We start from the raw sequence: 18,115 nt of genomic DNA, 5'->3' as shown, positions 1-18,115 counted from the left end.
ACCATAATCATAATTAAAATAATCAATACTCAACTTAAATAATTAACGAAACCTTGGTATGATTTTATTATAGAATTTTTAGTGTATTTGTTTTAGTTAAAATATGTATTAATAAATAACAGGAGAGATTAACTGTAAATCCAGTGCTTTCGGCCGCCATGCTGCCCTGGCCTCTTCAGTCGCTTCCGTTCGTCACCCGGGGTAGGATGCTTGGTGAGCACCGCGCAAATTCATATTTTTCTTAATCAACTGATTTTTTAACATCCGCCGGACTTTTTATCATTCTTAAACCTTTTTAATATCTGCGAGGCCTACTCCGGGTGGCCGACTCGTTAATAAATATTTAAGTTCAATTCGGACATTTAATCACGAACCGCGTCTCAACTTCACGAGGCCAGGCCACGAGGTGACCTGGTCAGCCTGTAATCTGATTCTCTCCCGCCGTTGGCGTTATTAACAGTTTCATAGTGTATGTAGGTGTAGTGCGATTGGAGACGTGTTGTAACGTTGCTGAAATAAAAGGAGTACGTCGAACGTGTGATTTTTAGTCGAGTGACCACGTGTCCCTGCTCCTGAACCTCGAGGCGTGTGGGACGCCGTAAGAGCCCACTGTAACGATATCGCGTGCTAAGGGAACCGAGCCTAGCCCTACATGGGTCACGTCACGCCCTGAAGAGAGTCTCCGCGAGGTCCACGTGCCCACATCACGTGGTGGCGCCCACTCCGACATTTAATTTGTTTGTTCCCTTACATCCCTAGTACGACAATACTTAATAATACAAGAGGCACAAAAATAACAAAATAAAATTACTGATTTGCACCATTATGCCACAGTGCTTAGGAAGGAAAAAAAACAAAAAACATTTTATTGTATAAGCCTTTATTAAAATTACAACCTATGCTCATTGTGCAAAACAAAATTTGTAGGAAAATGGCAACTGAATGCAGAATGATATAGGAACATCATAAAATTATTAATGAACCTAAATTAATGTCTGTTTTCCAACATAAATAAAACTTTTTGGACACAAACACTAATTAACAAACTAAATTCACATAACAAGTACACATTACAATAAAAGGCATTATGTACATGGAAAAAGCAATAACATTATTAAACATGTGTGTTATAAATATTTTTATATACTTCATTCAAGTATAAGATATTTATCTTACGAGAAACAGTTGATATGTAGGGAAATATTATGTTCAGGGTAACACACAACGAGCAAACAGAAGACAATCATATTTTTTTTTTAAACTTTGACTGCTGACTTCTTTTTAATATTTTATATAATTTTTATTTTATGGATCACTATCAGGTGTATCTTGCTCAATGACAAAAACCAGGGATAGAAATAGGTACCGGTACGTTAAATATCCAACTAGGCAGGTTGACATCACAAGTAACATCCACAGTAAACTGAGAGCTCAAACTCACATTATAGAGCTAGGGTATCATAGCATGTGTGTGTATTGTAATGAGATGCCTATAGTTAGGTATATTTACTTGTTTTTGCATGAGTTTACTTTGCTTGCAAATAATTTTGCTTGAATAAATTGTGCAATCTAAATGAATATATTTTTAAAAAGTGTTAAAAAAATGACAGTTATTTTAAACGTGTGTTTCAATAACGTATACACGATTATTCAGGAACACATGTGTTAATTTTGTAAGAGAATTCTTTGTGAGAAATTCATATAAATTCTAGAGGAGATATTTTTCTAATGTGAAGATTGAAGCAGCTAAGAGCAGCTTATCACAAGTAAATACATTTTAAGCTACACTTTCTGAAGATAAAGGATAGTAAAATGCCTAATTTGAATGGTATACAGCAAATCTAGCTGCATTCTTACTTAACTTTATTTCATATAGACGTATCCAAAATACCGGAGTTGAAAAAAACTTCTAAATGCTCTTGTCTTGCTACCTTCCTCCTACCTACCCCCATTTCCCCCCTTCGGATAAGCATGTTTGCTTAAGTGATATGTACCACACAAAACTCCACAAAATTTTAACAAACAGTATGCAATAAAAGTTTTAAAGTTAAATAAAAAATGTAAAAAATTCTCTGCATGTAAAAGGTTTTTGAAGAAATTTCAGTAGGCCTCCACAATAATAAAACAAAACAAAATCTTTCAAAATGTAATATGTTTACAAACACTGATGATTAGATGGGGTTAAATACATTGGGGATGAAAAAATATATAAGTAGAAAAATCTTATATATTATACAAATGTAGGCATTATAGTGCATATTTAAACCAGACATTTTAGTACCGTAAACTTGGGTTACTTGAAACAGTGGGGAAATTTGAAACACTTTCAGGACTTTTTTTTTGTCTGTGTGGCAGCCTTGATTTATTGTTTATTTTTTAGTCTTGTTGTATACATTAGTTTGGTGACATGTGGAGCTGTAATTTATTGCATGTTTAGGGTGAAAATTTAATAGGTATGTATTTGTTTTATTAATAAAACTTTTAGACAATTTCATAACCTAAAAATATTGCATGAGAAACTTCCCTTGTAGAGTCTAACCTATCAAAGAATAATAAATGAAACGACCTTACACAGGTAACCTTACTTTTCATTAACATTGTTAAGGCAAAAAGTTCTTGCAATCAGTTTACCGATTTTTTTTTTTTATGTTTATTATATATGTGTAATGTGGGGTGACTTGAAACGCATGTTTCAAGTATCCCTTGGCATTACAAGTTACCCCAGACTGAAATGTATTCAATGGTTTTCTGTTTAGTACATTAAAAATGTGACTTTACTAGGTACCTAAACATGTTTTAATATTTTGTTTCAGATCAACCATGCCAAGAACTTACAAGAGGCCACCTGGTGCAAGAAATTATAAAAATTACTCGGAAGAGACTTTGTTGATGGATACAAAGGAAATAAAGAGTGGGACTATTACTTTAAACAAAGCCAGTCAGAAATATGGTATTTTTGCAGCAACACTTAGTAGAAAGTTACGAGGTAAACACCTTCAAAATGTTGGGCGTCCAACAACATTTTCTCAGGAGGATGAAAAATGCCTTGTAGATGGATTATTACTAGCGAGCGAGTGGGGATTTCCATTAACAACGTTTGATGTACGTCTAATTGTTAAGGGATTTCTGGATCGGCAAGGCATTGTAGAAAAGCGCTTTAAACGCAACATGCCTGGTATCGATTGGGTAAAAGGGTTTCTAGAGAGAAACAAATCAGTTGTGTCCGAGAGATTATGCCAAAATATCACTCGAGCTAGAGCATCTGTTAGTCCTGATGCAATTAAAGAATATTTTGTTAAACTGAAAACTTCTTTGGAAGGGGTGGCATGTGAAGTAATTTTAAATTATGATAAAAGCAACATCAGCGATGATCCTCAAAGAAAAAAAATCATAACATGCAGGGGATGTAAGCATCCAGACAGAATAATTGACCACTAAAAATCAAGTACATCTGTCATTTTCTGGGGAACAGCTTCAGGTGTTCTTCTGCCACCATATGTGTATTACAGAGCTGAACATCTGTACGGCTCTTGAACAGAAGGAGGGCCAGCTGGAACTAGGTATAATAGGTCAAAGAATGGATGGTTCAATTCAGTTGTTTTTGAGGACTGGTTTTTTAGTATTGCAGTTCCATACTACAAGAAATTTGAAAAATGTGCTCCCAAAGTGGTCATTGGCGATAACCTCAGCAGTCACATCTTTTTGAAAGTTATACAAGTTTGCAGAGAGTTTAACATTCAATTTGTTCTACTTCCTCCAAACAGCACACAGTGGTGTCAGCCCCTAGATGCAGCATATTTCCGCCCACTGAAGAGAAAATGGAGAACCATCCTTGATGACTGGAAGACATCACACCGGGGTCCAATTCAAAAACACTGTTTCCCACATTTGTTAAAGAAATGTTTGACTGAGCTTACAGAAAATGGTTCATTAAAACAGAATCTTATTGCAGGATTCGAAACTTTAGGGATTTGTCCTTTGAACGAAAACAAAGTTTTGAAACAATTACCTGGAAACTCAGAATCAAATAAAAATGACATAACTGTGCGTGGTTCATCATGGTCTGACTCCCTCAAAGAATTTCTTCAAGAATTCAGGATATCTGAAACCATTTCACAATCAAAAATACCAGCATCAGAAAATTCAAAGCAAACAGGCCAGAAAAAGAAGAAACATCTCTCTGTTATACCAGGGAAGAGTGTTTGCGAAGAAGATCTTCAAGAATTATTGTTGATGAACGAGACACAACCAACTACTTCAGTACTTAAACAAAAAGAAAAGGAGCAAGCAAAGGAGAACTCCCGCATGTGAAGTGATGCCTCAGTCTTCAAATGAAGAAGACTCTGTTGACAATCCGGCAGTACAAAGCACATCATGTACCAGTAGTACCAGAAGAGTTAAAAACCAAAATAAGGCAAAAGTGATTGATGATTCCACTAGTGATGAAGGTGGTGATAAATTTTCTGTCCATGACTCTAGCAGTGACATGAATTTTCTAAAAGTGACTAGGGATGTATCATTAGAATCAGAAGAAGAAGAGGAGCTTGGGAGACCACCAAGCTATGTAGACAGTCAAGATTTGCATAACCTAAAGGCAAATGATTTCATTTTAGTGAGACTCAAATATGATGAAGGGACGAAAAAGGAAACTGAAAAAAAATTTGTGGCACAAATTGTAAGCATGGATGAAGAGAGATATGTTGTCAGATTTATGAGGAAGTCAAGCAAGGCGTCAAATATCTACATATTTCCTCAGGAGGAAGATGTAAGCTCTATTAATATAGAAAATGTTGTTTGTTATCTAATACCGTTGTTTTAAAGGAGAGGACATTACTGTTTTCCCATAGAAATATGATTTTCATCTGTGGTGTAGCTGTATTAATATAGTGCAAAATATTTGTAGCATGAAATACGAGGAAGTTACAGTCCTTTAGGAATAGTTTTATTCATGGTTTTTACTATTCGTTTCTTCTTTTTTTTTTGTCATATGGCAAGTATGTAGGCTAATTATTGTGTAAATGAACTAAAATCTACATTTTCTGTAATTGAAATGTAATTTATGACATTAGTTCAGAACAAATAAAATATTATTAAGTAGTTAAATTTGAATAAAACTAATAAAAGTTGTGTGTAAATTTTAAAAAGCTTTTTTATGGTTTTTAAAAAACAATTATTATGCTTCAAGTAACCTACATTAAAGGAAACTTGGAACATTTAGCTTTTAAACTAGGTATTTCAAGTAACACTCTGTAGGGGGGTAACTTGAAACACCAACTTAAAAAACTATAAAATATACAAAAAATAATAAAAACTTTTACATATTATTGCTGCAATGCTTAGATTATAAGGAGACCCGTTGGTTGAAACTAAAGGTGTTAAATTTTTAGGAACTGTTATTAAGTTATGAAACATTTAAGTTCAAAAGTGTTTCAAGTAACCCCAGTTTACGGTATCACATTAAAAATGAAAATTAGTAATGAAAAATTATATTGCAATAAATGGGCCTGAATTGCTAGCTGTATGCAACAATGACATACCAACTCCCAAAACACACAAGTTGCTCTCTGATTGGAACTGCTAGGCCTACCATTAGTGCGCAGGGCCCCAGCTGACTCTTGCATCATTTCACCTGCTAAGGATTGAACAGTGATTCTGTTTACGAATAGCATTAGCAAACAATGTTTTAATGATAGTGTTATTTTACATTTATAATGGTGTTTATTTAACCATTTTGAGTGTAAAATTTCTGGTTAAAATTTTTAAAACCAAGAGGAAAATGCATAAGAAATTCATCTTTATAATTAAACCATAAAATGATAAGTCATTAAGTAAAATAGATATAAGTCATCATTGTAAAAATCACAAAGTTCACTGTGATGAAAACAGATGGGCCAGTGTGCTAGAAGCTCTCATGCTGGAAGCGTTTTAACATAATGATGCTCCAGCCAGACGCACCCTGAGCAATATTTGTTCTTCATTTGAAAAATGTGTCAAAACTTACATTTAAGTTTGTGAATTGTTTCAAGACATCAAAGCATTTTATCAGAAGAGAACATATTATATAGATATTATTATAAACACCTCTATTAAGTTATACAGTGTAAAACTTTTAGTACTTTATATTGAAATGAATACCTTAAATCACATTACATATCTCCAGGATTAAGGAAATTGTGAATTTCTACTCTGGATTGCCAAGATTTTTACAGTTAAAACATAAATAAATATAAGGCACAACTTTCTCTCTTCTTGCGTGTATACTGTGCACTACGGGGATTGTGGTGAATAAGTTGTCTACTTGGGAGGAAATATTCCTCTGCAGAATTTTTAACACACACCACTAACAGCAGCAAAGATTTAAAACTTGGTGCATCATTTTAAAATGTTCTCAACGAAGTAAAAACAAGCACAACAAAACAATATGCATGTGTGAATGATGCCGTAGAGAGACTGATGCTTATTTCATACACTTTGGACAACAGCTTGCACTATAATTTACTTACAGGGGTCTATTGGGGAGCCTAGCTGTAAAAAAAGTACCTACTAAACCAAACTATCTTTCCTGGCCACATCAATGTATCCGAAAGGTTGCGATAAAAAAGGGTTTATTACCTACAATGCAAGATTTTGGCTAGTATTATTCATGAACCGCTTAGAACTATCACAACTATTAACTATGAATTTTTACGGCACGCCAACCAGTTTTTGAAAAATACAAAAATGATTGTAGTACAAAAATAAAGTTTTTGGTTTTCCCATTCTCTGCTACAAATTCTAACCTACAAATAATGTCTAATTAATTGTTATCCAGTCTGTACCAATAAAAACACTTGTTAAGTTTATTTATCAGAATGATAGCTGTCAGCAAAAGACATGATCTTAGCTAATATTGTAAAATACTGTACATCAATGCCATGGATGCATATTCAGGGGTGGCAAAAACCATAATCACCAGACTTCTTAGGTAGGGTACTTGTTAGAACAGAATAGCAGAATTGAAAGGTAGCCAAACTTTTCTTCAGTGGAACTATATAGAGTAATGACATTAATATATTTATGCATACAAATATTTATATAAAATAAATCAGTCAGTTATGACACTTGTAAAAACTGACATAACCAGTCGCCCAGAAGGTAACTAGTCTCTTTATGTTAAATACTGTATCGACAAACAAAGACAAAGTTACAATGGGAAGAACACTGAGTATGTAATGTAATTGAAATTGCTTAAAAATCGTCCAACAGATTAAGGGTTTGAAAAAACATTTTGAAATAAGCAAGCTTGAGCTCGACAACTATGTTCTTATCACCCCTGATACACCCAGTCGAAATTAATGGCTTATCAAACTCTAAAACTACAGACAATGCTAAAAATAAATACATCACACATAACAATTCTGTCCTTCAAACTAAACATAAAATATAAATGTTGATGCTGGAACCTAGCCCAGATACACGCTACAGTACGAAAAGTTTCCCAGCACCCATTGTCCAGCTGCGACGACACTTTCAGGAGCTGAGTTGCAATTACGATGCAAAAATACAAGTCAGAACTATCGGTATGACTATTGTTATCACTTGGCATGAAACTTTGTGCACACCATCATCATTATCACAAAGAAAAGGGACTATGCCATTTCCCAAACAGGACACACTTGTAAACCCCTCTTCTCTAATTTAATTCATGTTGCGTATACATTTATTTATTATACTGCAGGAACAGAAATGAGCACAAATAATAAAAATAAATATTTATCTCTTAAAAATCAATTACAGTACAATACACTTTATTTGTATTAAACACATTTTACACTTCAAAAGCTCTTGGACTTTGAAAAAAATTCCCTCTAAATTCCAGTACACAAACTTTTTCTAATTACCATGCATATGAAGACTAGCAAGAATGTTAATAACCATATGGAAAATTATATTACTTTTGAAAGCAAAACTAAAATATTACTTCCAATATTTTTATGTTTTATACAATGTGATTATTTGTTCAATACAAGTGAGACATGAGGTTTATTTAATTTAATTTATTTAATTCAACAACATTAAAAAAAGATATCACAATTTGAAAAATTAAAATTATCTTGTGTCAAAATAATAATCTTCATATACTTAGCATTATGTCCAAATACAATTAGCATTAAAAAATTTACCTATGTTGAATACAATCTTAATTAAAATAAAAAGAACTGAACACAACTATTAGTTTTCCAAAGTTCTTAAGTGAAACTAAGGAAAATAATGGCACACAAGATAACATTTGCAACAAAATATTTTTTAACGTGTTTCAAGTCTTAAGTATGTGTTTTCTAAAACGTTTTTAACAGTGACGTGTAATTGGTCACTGCACATTACGCAACTGTCTAGTTGATGGAACAAAAATCAACTGATCATCACCACCATGATTACAAATATAGTTTTATAGATAATTTTATTCGAAGCCATCTGTGCTATTGGCCGTACCTTCCTCATTCACTACAATATTCATATTTTACATCCACCACTTATCATGAAAGTAGAAAGTTTGTAAACTAGTTCAAGGTTGTTTGTCAGCACTGGTACTGAATAACAAGTGGAACTCATGGGACATGCCTGTTCCAACAATTGTGCTCATGAGTAGTAACCAAGCATGCCATTGGTCAGACCGCGCACCCCTTGCGGGTCCCGTACAGCACCTTCAGCTCCGGGAAGATCACCTTCCTGATGAGAGCGTTGGTCTTGCCAGCAAGCATCGCCCTCTGCGGGTCCTTCTTCAGCGTCTTGATTCCAGGCTTGTGCACAAGGAACGCATTGTCGAGGATCTGGAACTCGTAGTCCAGAACGCACAGTGCGTAACCCTGCGCACAAGAAAACATACCGTTACACATACACACACAGACACACACAACACGTAACACCTACATACCATCTCCATTACATCACACGAGGTGGGGCAGGGAGTTGTACCAACAACTACCGACATATAATACTGAGAGAAAATGTGATTATATCAATGAACAGTACAGCAAGTTATATACAAAACAGTTTAACATAATAAGATATGAAATAATAAAACTAATTATTTCAAGTCCATACAACATATTCCAAACTTCCTACATACATTATGAAAATATCATCTTTAAAGTTTTCTGTAAACTACTTTTTGTAAGGTTTTTGCCAGGTTGGCAGCACTATTTACATTTAATGATAACTGACTGTAACTTGAGTAAAAATATTTAAAAGCAATAAAGATGTACACCCGATAGAAGTGGCAATGGCTCTAAGTGAACTGAATCAGCATAGTTGACAATGTTTGTATACAGCCATATTAAAAGCATGAAGATCGTACCTAGTAAAAGTCACCACAAAAGAATACCAAAACTGAAATCACCTGCAGCAATTTAATTCTCTATTACATTGCTGTGGAAACAATAGTAACAGCTTTATACTCTGTATATGCGAGTATAGGGCTTGTCTGATAACACATACCTATGACGAGAAAATTTATATGCTCTTGCACATTAAATAGGCGTAGTCAGAAGACACGTGTAACACATTTTACCTCCACATAATGGTACAACTCTTTAAGTTTTTTAGAATAATTTTAAACCATGTTGATTCATTGTATTTAAAAGGTTTAAATTCCATTTTGGTTTGCAAAAGGGGGGGGGGGGGGGGGGGGGGGAAATGGTGGAAGAATTTAAAATCGTGTTGCATAATTAAGTAGATAAATGTGAATAAAGCTATTATAGTAGCAAAACATGCAGGGATGCAAAGTCAGCATCCCAGTTCCACAGCAAAGTGGTCTAGAGAAGTTGGAAATCAACAACACTCACGATCAACCACAACAGAAACGTCAAGGATAATCTAATGGAGACTGCATTTCTAAGGTCCACGGAAAAAAAGGGCCACCACAAATGACGGAGTGCATTGTGGATTCTGCAGCACGGCTGGCACGAGCGCTCTCGTTCCAGAGTACGAGGTTCCAAGTGCATCGTCTGTTCAGGGCAGGGGAATGAATAATGGTTTTTAGGGTTTCTGCAGCATTTATGAGTGTTTTATCGGAGTCTCACAATAAACATGAATTTTGCTATATAGAAGTGAAACAAGTCAATTTGTGAAAGCTACTAATTACCTACTAAATGTATTAAAAAAATTTCTAAAATTTTCTTATCACCAAAAACATTTAAAATTTAAGAAATAAATAACTGTAACTGGCATTAAATATTATTAATTTACTACACTGATTTAGTTAATTTTTTTTTTAATATATAAGATTTGTTACCACACACTTTCAAACAATATACTAAGCACACAATTATTGTTCCCTCCACAAACTTCTAATAGAACAGCATGTCATTGTTTCCTTCACCAACCAACTAGATTGAAGAGAGCTCGGCACAAGAAGCTAAGGTTCCCTCCACGAACACACTAGCTCATGTAAGGAACTAAAATGCCATCAACAGACCCACTACCATGGCAGCGTTACAGATTTCTCTTCCCCATCAAATGAAGAGGAAATGGTGCCAAGGATTCCTCCATAAACCTACAAGTAGTACAGTGATACAGAGTTGCCTTCATGAGAAATCTAGATTACAATCAGTTACTGTTCCTTCACAGACCCTACCAGAACCGCTATGGTTTCCGCCATGTGTAAGCCGAGTAAAAGGAGCCTCGGGTCAGTGCATGGACTTACAAGCAAGACAGCGATACACAGTCCCCTCCACATAAAAGCTGGATGATAATGCGTTACTTTTCCTTCCACAGACCCTACCAGGACAGCAATGATTTCCTCTATGAGTATGCCGGAGGCTAAGAAGCCATGGGTCCTTCCTCGAACCCACTATCAGACAGTGATATCTGGTCCATCCACATAAAAGCTTGACAATGTGTTACTGTTCCTTCCAGAGATCCTACCAGGAAGCAGTGGTCTTCTCTATGTGTAAGCCAGAGGGTAAGGAGCCACAGGCCCCTCCACATACCTTCTAGCACGTCAGAAATAAAATGTCTTTCCACATAAAAGCTGGAAGATAATGATATACTGTTCCTTCCACAGACCCTACCAGGTCAGCAATAGCCAGAGGGTAAGGAGCCATGGTTACTCTCACGAACCCACGTACATGTCAGCAAATGTTCCTGCTACAATACCCTCTAGCTCATTAAAGCCACAATTTTTACTTCACAAATACACTACAAGAATAGAGAGCTACTGTTCTCCTCAAGAACCCACTAAGTCGAAGAGGGATCGGGACAAGGAAATATGGTTTTCTTCACGAACATATAAGCTCATGGAAGCTATAGGACATTGAGAGACATTTCTTTCACACTGATCGCTACTCTGGAGAGGAGTTTGGTCTGTCCGAACTCACAGTATGAAATGTGCATACAGAGTGTCCATACGACTCCATTTCTCCATACGACACTCTCAAAATGTGTCTGCGCCTACTACAATGTTTTTCATGTTCACTTGAGATATTTTTAGGAGGCGCTGCTTAGTGTTTAAACCTACTAGACATCATTAGAAGGTTAACACAGTTAAAAATACAAATTATACTCAAAAAAATTATTTAAATAGTGTTTACTCCAGACCATTTATTGTAGCTACTCTAAAATGAGAAATTTTTAAAATATGTTTACTTAAATGATGTCACAAGAATATGTTTACTTACTACAGATCAGTGTGTTTGTGCCTGATGATGGGAACAGATGTTCCCAATACATCGCTACTGTTTGTCTTAGGAAGTCTACTGTGTTTGTCTGTGCCATCGTCGTTGTGTTGTTCAGAATATCTGTTTACTTTCATCGCTGGGTTCTCATGTGCGTCGCAGTGTGGTCGTTTTGTATCATCGTTGGGTTCGTCTGTTTGTCGCTGTGTTCGACTGTATTTTTTATTCTTACTACAATGTCTCGTTATTGTCAGTCCGCTGTTTATCTATGCTGTGATATTTTTTCCGAATAATTCATTCCACAGAATTCTCTCAGTGTTGTCTATGTGTTTAACATTTGACTTAGGCTGTTTTGGCTTTGGCTTTTTCTTGTGTGTTTGTGTATTCATCTTTCTTGTTTATTCTTGTTGTTTATCTATGACATACGTTAAAATCAGCAATGGTGTATGTTCATTGACATCTTTTAAATCAAGCTTCCCCATTGCAAGAATCATTTAAAGAACCAAGCTAAATGACCTATATGGATCCAGAATTGGTTTTTAGCATTATATGAATGAGGCCAAAAAACCCAATTAGTGAAAGTATTCTATGTGTAAGGATAAAACACATATTAGTGAGTGACCATACAATCTATGAGAGAAAGCATTAATAGTATAAAAATGTCGGTTCGGTGGCAGGAGTAGGAGTGTGGTGTGTGTGTCTGTGTCCGCCATCTCAGATTCTGATGTCACGGCAGCCATATTGGATGACTACCTAGACTTTCAAAATTTTCCAAAAAATTACAAAAATCCGCCAAAATTTCCAGTTATTTGAAAAACATTCTGCCAAAAATATATATAAAAAAAATGAAAACTAAAAAATTCCATTTTCGAGGAAAATAATCCGCAACAAATTCATAAATCTTTTGCCTTAAAAAAAAAACGAAATGTCCTAAAGGTGGCTTAAGAGTTCTAAAAACAAGCCGCCTTAAGCCACCGAAGTCATGAACTTGAAATTAGAATGTCATGGCCGCAATTTTGAATTTTTACATAACCATAGTTATTTTCGTTACCTTCGCCATCTTGAAAATCCTTGAATATTAAGCTACGAATTTAGGATTTTTTTAAATTAATATAAAATTTAATTCAAAAATCTTTTAATACAAAACATTCCGTCATATTGGAATATGATATCACAGTGCCCTCTAGAAAATCTGTAATTATTTAGACAGTTGGAAAATTTTTAATTTAATAAAAAACAATTTATTTACAATTTTAATAACATTTTAATTAAACAATGCACTTACATAATGGAGCTTGGAGTCTTCAGTTCAACCCTGGTGAGGACAAAAAATGGCAATGGATCCTTCCTCCATGGAAGCCACAGACAGATTGACCTCCCACCACTTAATGCCAGGGTATATTTTGCCAGATAATATGCCATCATGCCCACCAAATTATTTTTGTCTGCTGAAGGCCGCCATATTTGATCAAACATATTGTTTATGTCTGCTAGAGAGTGCCACCGACATATAAGTTTAATATTTTACCTGCTAGGGTGCAGTAATCATTTATTACCAGGGCACCCACCATCTTGGACTCTGTCATCTTGAAAATCTCTAATTGTTTAGCCAGAAATTGGGACAAATTTCAAAAATCACAAAATAATTACTCATTAAAATAATTATCGACTCAATCAATTACAGTGCTTGGTTAGATCCTTACTCGTTCCAAAAATGTTTATCATATGTATAAAAAATATTTATTCAGATTAAAATGGTGAAAAATCCTTTAAAAAGATTTACATTCCTCATCTACTATCCTCCAGTAAGCCGATGATGACATATTGGCCGTCATATTTGAAATTCGTAATAATTAATATAGAAATTCGGTGAAAAATCCAAAAATCATCAAAAAAATTAATCATTAAAATAATGGACTCACAGTACACACAGGACCCGCAATGGATACACAGTACACACTGGAAGCAATGAACAGTACACAATGAACACAGTACATGCAATGAATGCACAGTACACATACAGGACATGCAAGGCACACAAAATACACACACTGGCCACACAATGGACACTCAGTACACACACAGGACATGCAATAGATACTAAATGAACACACACTACACACACAAGACACGCAATGGACACACACCACAAAATTACAAAACATTCTGGCTTGTAGCAGAACTCTATCCTTGCTCAACAAAGGAAAAGTTCACAAAATGGGAGAAGCTGTTTTTGTCATTTTTAATATTTTTATTTTTTTTTTAAATTAGATAATTTTATTTTTAATTTTTTTGTAGTTCCCTGATATTGATTTAGGATAATGTGCGTTAATTTTCTCTGTGTGCTCCTGATCATTCATGTCATTATTTTGTTGGTTTTCTCCATCTTCTCCTGATTATTCCTGTCAATATTTTGTTGGTTTCTCCAAGTTCTTCTGGTCATTCATGGTGATGCTTCTGTTGGTTTTTCTCCGTATGCTCCTGGTTATTTCTGAGAAACCAATCCCTGCATGACTTTTTTTTTACATAACGAGGCATGCAATGTTACAGAATTTCGTGTAAATTGCTGAATTCCTGTTACTAAATCAGCACTTACAATATTTTTTATCAAGTGGAATTCAAGCAAAAATATATTTATTACTCAGTCGAATATTATGCTTTTAAAAAGTTGAGAAATACTGTCATGCAAGATGAACTTCCTTCTACTTGATGTCTAACAAAGCCCTCCTCTTACGACCGTGAGAGAGCATCCCGCATAAAAAAAAATTACCTTAACATAACATGTGACGCTATCTGTTGGCAAGAATAGGAACTACTTGCAACAAGTTTCTTGTATGAGATAAATTAAATCGCACTGACGAAATATTAAAAATTATATTTAAATAATTGATCCAATTTAAAATTTCAGTAAGCAGCTGTCAGTATACACGGGAGCTAATATGGACCCCGGCTGGTTGCCTGCAGCTAAATTAGAAGGACATCGTTGCAGCAAGAAATTTGTTCTGAGAAGAATGATTGTGTTAAAAACCCGCCACACAAAATGTTTAACTATGATCAGTGTGGCACGTTGTTTACACAAATTGATAGCTTAAAATACACGGCATAACTTGAAAAACCAAGCCCACTTACGAGATAGAGGACATCGATAAAGCCACTACACTAAGGAAGAGATTACTGCATGATGTAAATAACCTTTCATATATCTCCTGATCTCGACAAAGAACTTAAATTGAAGGAAGCTGACGGTTTAAGAAAGACTAAAACCAATGACACCATGAAAAGTGAGAATACATTCAAGCTCATCACAAGTAGATCCTCCATACTTTTGAATAATGATGGACACTTAAAAAGGAAGCTTTTAGACTCTTAAGAAGTTTCGCCACCAACGATTTCGAGTTATTACAGAAATCTAGGTGAAGATGCTGACTTCTACGATGATGATGGCAGTGACTCTGAAGGTGACAGCTTTCGTAATCAAAGAACTGAGGGAAGCTGACTACATACAATAGTGACTTATTTTACCTGCATTTGAATAAAATTAAAAAATAAATTATACTTTGGATTTTACAAGTTATTGTTTTTATTTCACGAAATATAATTTCTAACTAAGTCTGAGCTCTCGCGACTGCATGATTAAGTGTCCATTACATATTCATCGGATGTTTGGTGTGTTCATTGTGTGTGTATAGTGTGTGTTCATTGTGTGTCCAGTGTGTGTGTAATGTGTGTCCATTGCATGTACTGCGTGTACTGTGTGTCATTTGTGTGTCCTGCATGTGTACTGAGTCCATTGCGTGTACAGTGTGTGCCTTGTGTGCTCATTGCATATCCTTTGTGTGTACTGTGTGTCCATTGCGTGTCCTGTGTGTACTGTATGTTCATTGAGTATGTACTTGTGTTCATTGCATGTCCAATGTGTTCATTGTGTGTCCTAAGTGTGTGCACTTTGTGTCAATTGTGTGTATTGTGTTTTTTGTTGTTGAATGTGTGTCATTCCGTTAAAGTCAAATCTGAAGTAGCTCTGATTATTTACTGGTTCAAAACCTGTTAGTCTTGATAAAACATTTTTCAGGGATTCTTCGTACTTTAGTAAATTCATGTTCTATTGGTCCAATCGATTGTAACTGATTTTATCGATACTTTAGATCTGACAGTTCGGAGACTTTGTCTTGACTGCTTGAAATATGTTATATTTATTATCGACGAAGAAGGCCTTGTGGTTCAGAGACGTCTGGTTTATACTCCTGACATTGTACATGAGCTGGCCTCGTGGTCCGAAGACACTTGGCCTATACGTATAGCATTGTGTATGAACTGGTTATAAGGTATTCCATGCGTCGAAAAAAATTAGATTTCCATGGTAGATAGCGCTAAGACATACTTAATTCGTTGGTCAGACATCTTGTATAGAGTAGTTTTTCGTAGAGAGAATGATTAATAAACTGCAAGAAATATAATAGGAAACAGAATCGAACCAAGTATTAGAATCGATTCAGTCAATCATCATTTTGATGATTAATGTTTTTGATGATATTTAGGAAATTTTCCCAAATTTCTACGTTAATTATTACGAATTTCCAAGATGGTTGAAAAATATGTCATAATCGATTTACTGGAGGATGGTGGATAAGGAATTTAAACATTTTTGTTTAGTATTTTTTACCATTTTAATTTGAATAAAATATTTTTACCTAGAATAAATATTTTTGGATCAAATAAGGATCGAACCAAGCTCTATAATATATTATTTTAATGAGTAATTTTTGTTATGATTTTTGGAATTTTTCCCGAATTTCTAGCTAACAAATTACATATTTTCAAGATGGAATTCAAGATGGCGGGCGCCCTGGCAATAAATGATTACTGCACCCTAGCATGTAGAAAAATTAAACTTATATGTCGGTGGCACCCTCTAGCAGACGTAAACAATATGTCGGATCCAATATGGCAGCCTCCAGCAGAAGAAATTAAGATGTCAGTCGTGTCATCATACTAGCTGGCAATATATACCTTGGCATTAGAAATGGGAGGTCAGGCTGTCCTACTAACCTTCCTTTTCTATGAGTCTATCGGTGACTTCCACGAGGGAAAGATCCGTCGCCATTAATTTAGTCCGAGGAGCTTCATGCGTATTATAATTAAAATTTTATTAAAATTGTATTTAAATAATTTTTATTAAATTTTATTTTCCTGAATTTCTAGCAAAATAATTACGTATTTTCATGATGGCACCGTGATGTCATAATCCAAGATAGCGGAATGTTTTTTATCAAAAGTTTAGTAATTAATTTTTTATTAATTTCAAATTTTCTCGAATTTCTAGCTAAATATTTAAGGTTTTTTCACGATCATGGGCGTAACTAAAATTGCAATGGTTATGTAATAATTCAAAATTGCGGCCATGGCATCCTAATTGTCAAGGTCATGACCTCGGTGGCTTAGAATGGCTTGCATTTAGGACTCTTAAGCCACTTTTATGACGTTTTGTTTTTTTCTAATTCTTTTGAAGTTTTTAGAATTCCAAAATTTTGAATTTTCTGCGGATTATTTTCCTCTAAAATATAATTTTTTATTTTTCAATTTTTTTTATATTTTTGAAGGAATTTTTTTCAAGTAACTGGACATTTTGGCGGTTTATTGGCGAATTTCAGGCGATTTTGAGGAATTATGAGTAATTTTTAGCGAATTTTGAAGGTCAAAGATCAAGGTCATCCAATATGGCCGCCGTGATGTCATAATCCAGATGGCGGACACCGACACACACACACAACACTCCTACTCCTGCAGCCGGACCGACATTTATGTACTACTAGCTAATGCCCAGAAGGTATTGCAATGCCTCTTTGTAATTTTTTTTAAAGTTGGTACACACATAGGATGAATCTCTCTATCCCTCTCCTTATCTCTCCGTATTTTATGTATCTTTAAATATCGCTTTATCTCTGTATATTCATCTCTCCATAACACTCCATATATCTCAATCTCTATTTATATATCTATATATGGACTATTAACTAGAGGGCAGCAGCCCGGACCACGGAGGTGGTCGAGGAATTAGCTTGTGTGCTGTGTCGAGCGAGCGAACATACCTGTGTCATCTTGTCGCTCTTGCCCTCCCAGGAGAGGCGCTCGTCGTACAGCGGGTCGCTGTGCGTGCCGATGAAGATGGGCTCCCAGTGCACAAAGTAGCCGGTGCGCTTGCCAATGTGGAACACGTGCAGTCCCTCCGACTCCTCGGCAGCCAGCCACTCCTTGGACCTGGGCACATTGTGGCAGCCCGGACACAGCTTCTTGTGGAACGGGATGGCCGAGCCGTTCTTCAGCATTGCCACCTGCAAGCCACACATCATTTCGTACACTTCCTTGCAGTGTTACACCATCCTCCCGGTAGCCCAGCAACTTTAGTACTGTCTGGTTTGACCAAGTTTGGTGGCCTCTCCCAATCGGCTCACCTCGTACAC

The 18,115-nt window shown here is 35.4% G+C and overlaps 1 protein-coding gene across 8 annotated transcripts in view; it reads right to left on the bottom strand.

The window, feature by feature from the left end:
* Window positions 1-863: 863 nt before the first annotated feature.
* The window catches only part of LOC134527484 (beta-1,4-glucuronyltransferase 1), a 365,036-nt gene continuing 347,784 nt past the window's right edge, over window positions 864-18,115 (bottom strand). For all 8 annotated transcript variants that reach the window (XM_063360195.1, XM_063360193.1, XM_063360196.1 and 5 more), the window contains 2 exons: window positions 17,744-17,986; window positions 864-8,846 (listed from right to left, as the gene is read on the bottom strand). In XM_063360195.1, coding sequence (XP_063216265.1) covers window positions 8,649-8,846; window positions 17,744-17,986 — 441 coding nt within the window. In that variant the 3' untranslated portion in view covers window positions 864-8,648. The remainder of the gene's footprint in view (window positions 8,847-17,743; window positions 17,987-18,115) is intronic.

Source organism: Bacillus rossius, chromosome 1 (assembly GCF_032445375.1).
Source record: "Bacillus rossius redtenbacheri isolate Brsri chromosome 1, Brsri_v3, whole genome shotgun sequence".
In the NCBI taxonomy this organism is placed as follows: Eukaryota; Metazoa; Arthropoda; class Insecta; order Phasmatodea; family Bacillidae; genus Bacillus; species Bacillus rossius.
The sequence above is the reverse complement of the archived record's forward strand: the minus strand, read 5'-3'. Positions and strand labels throughout refer to the sequence as shown.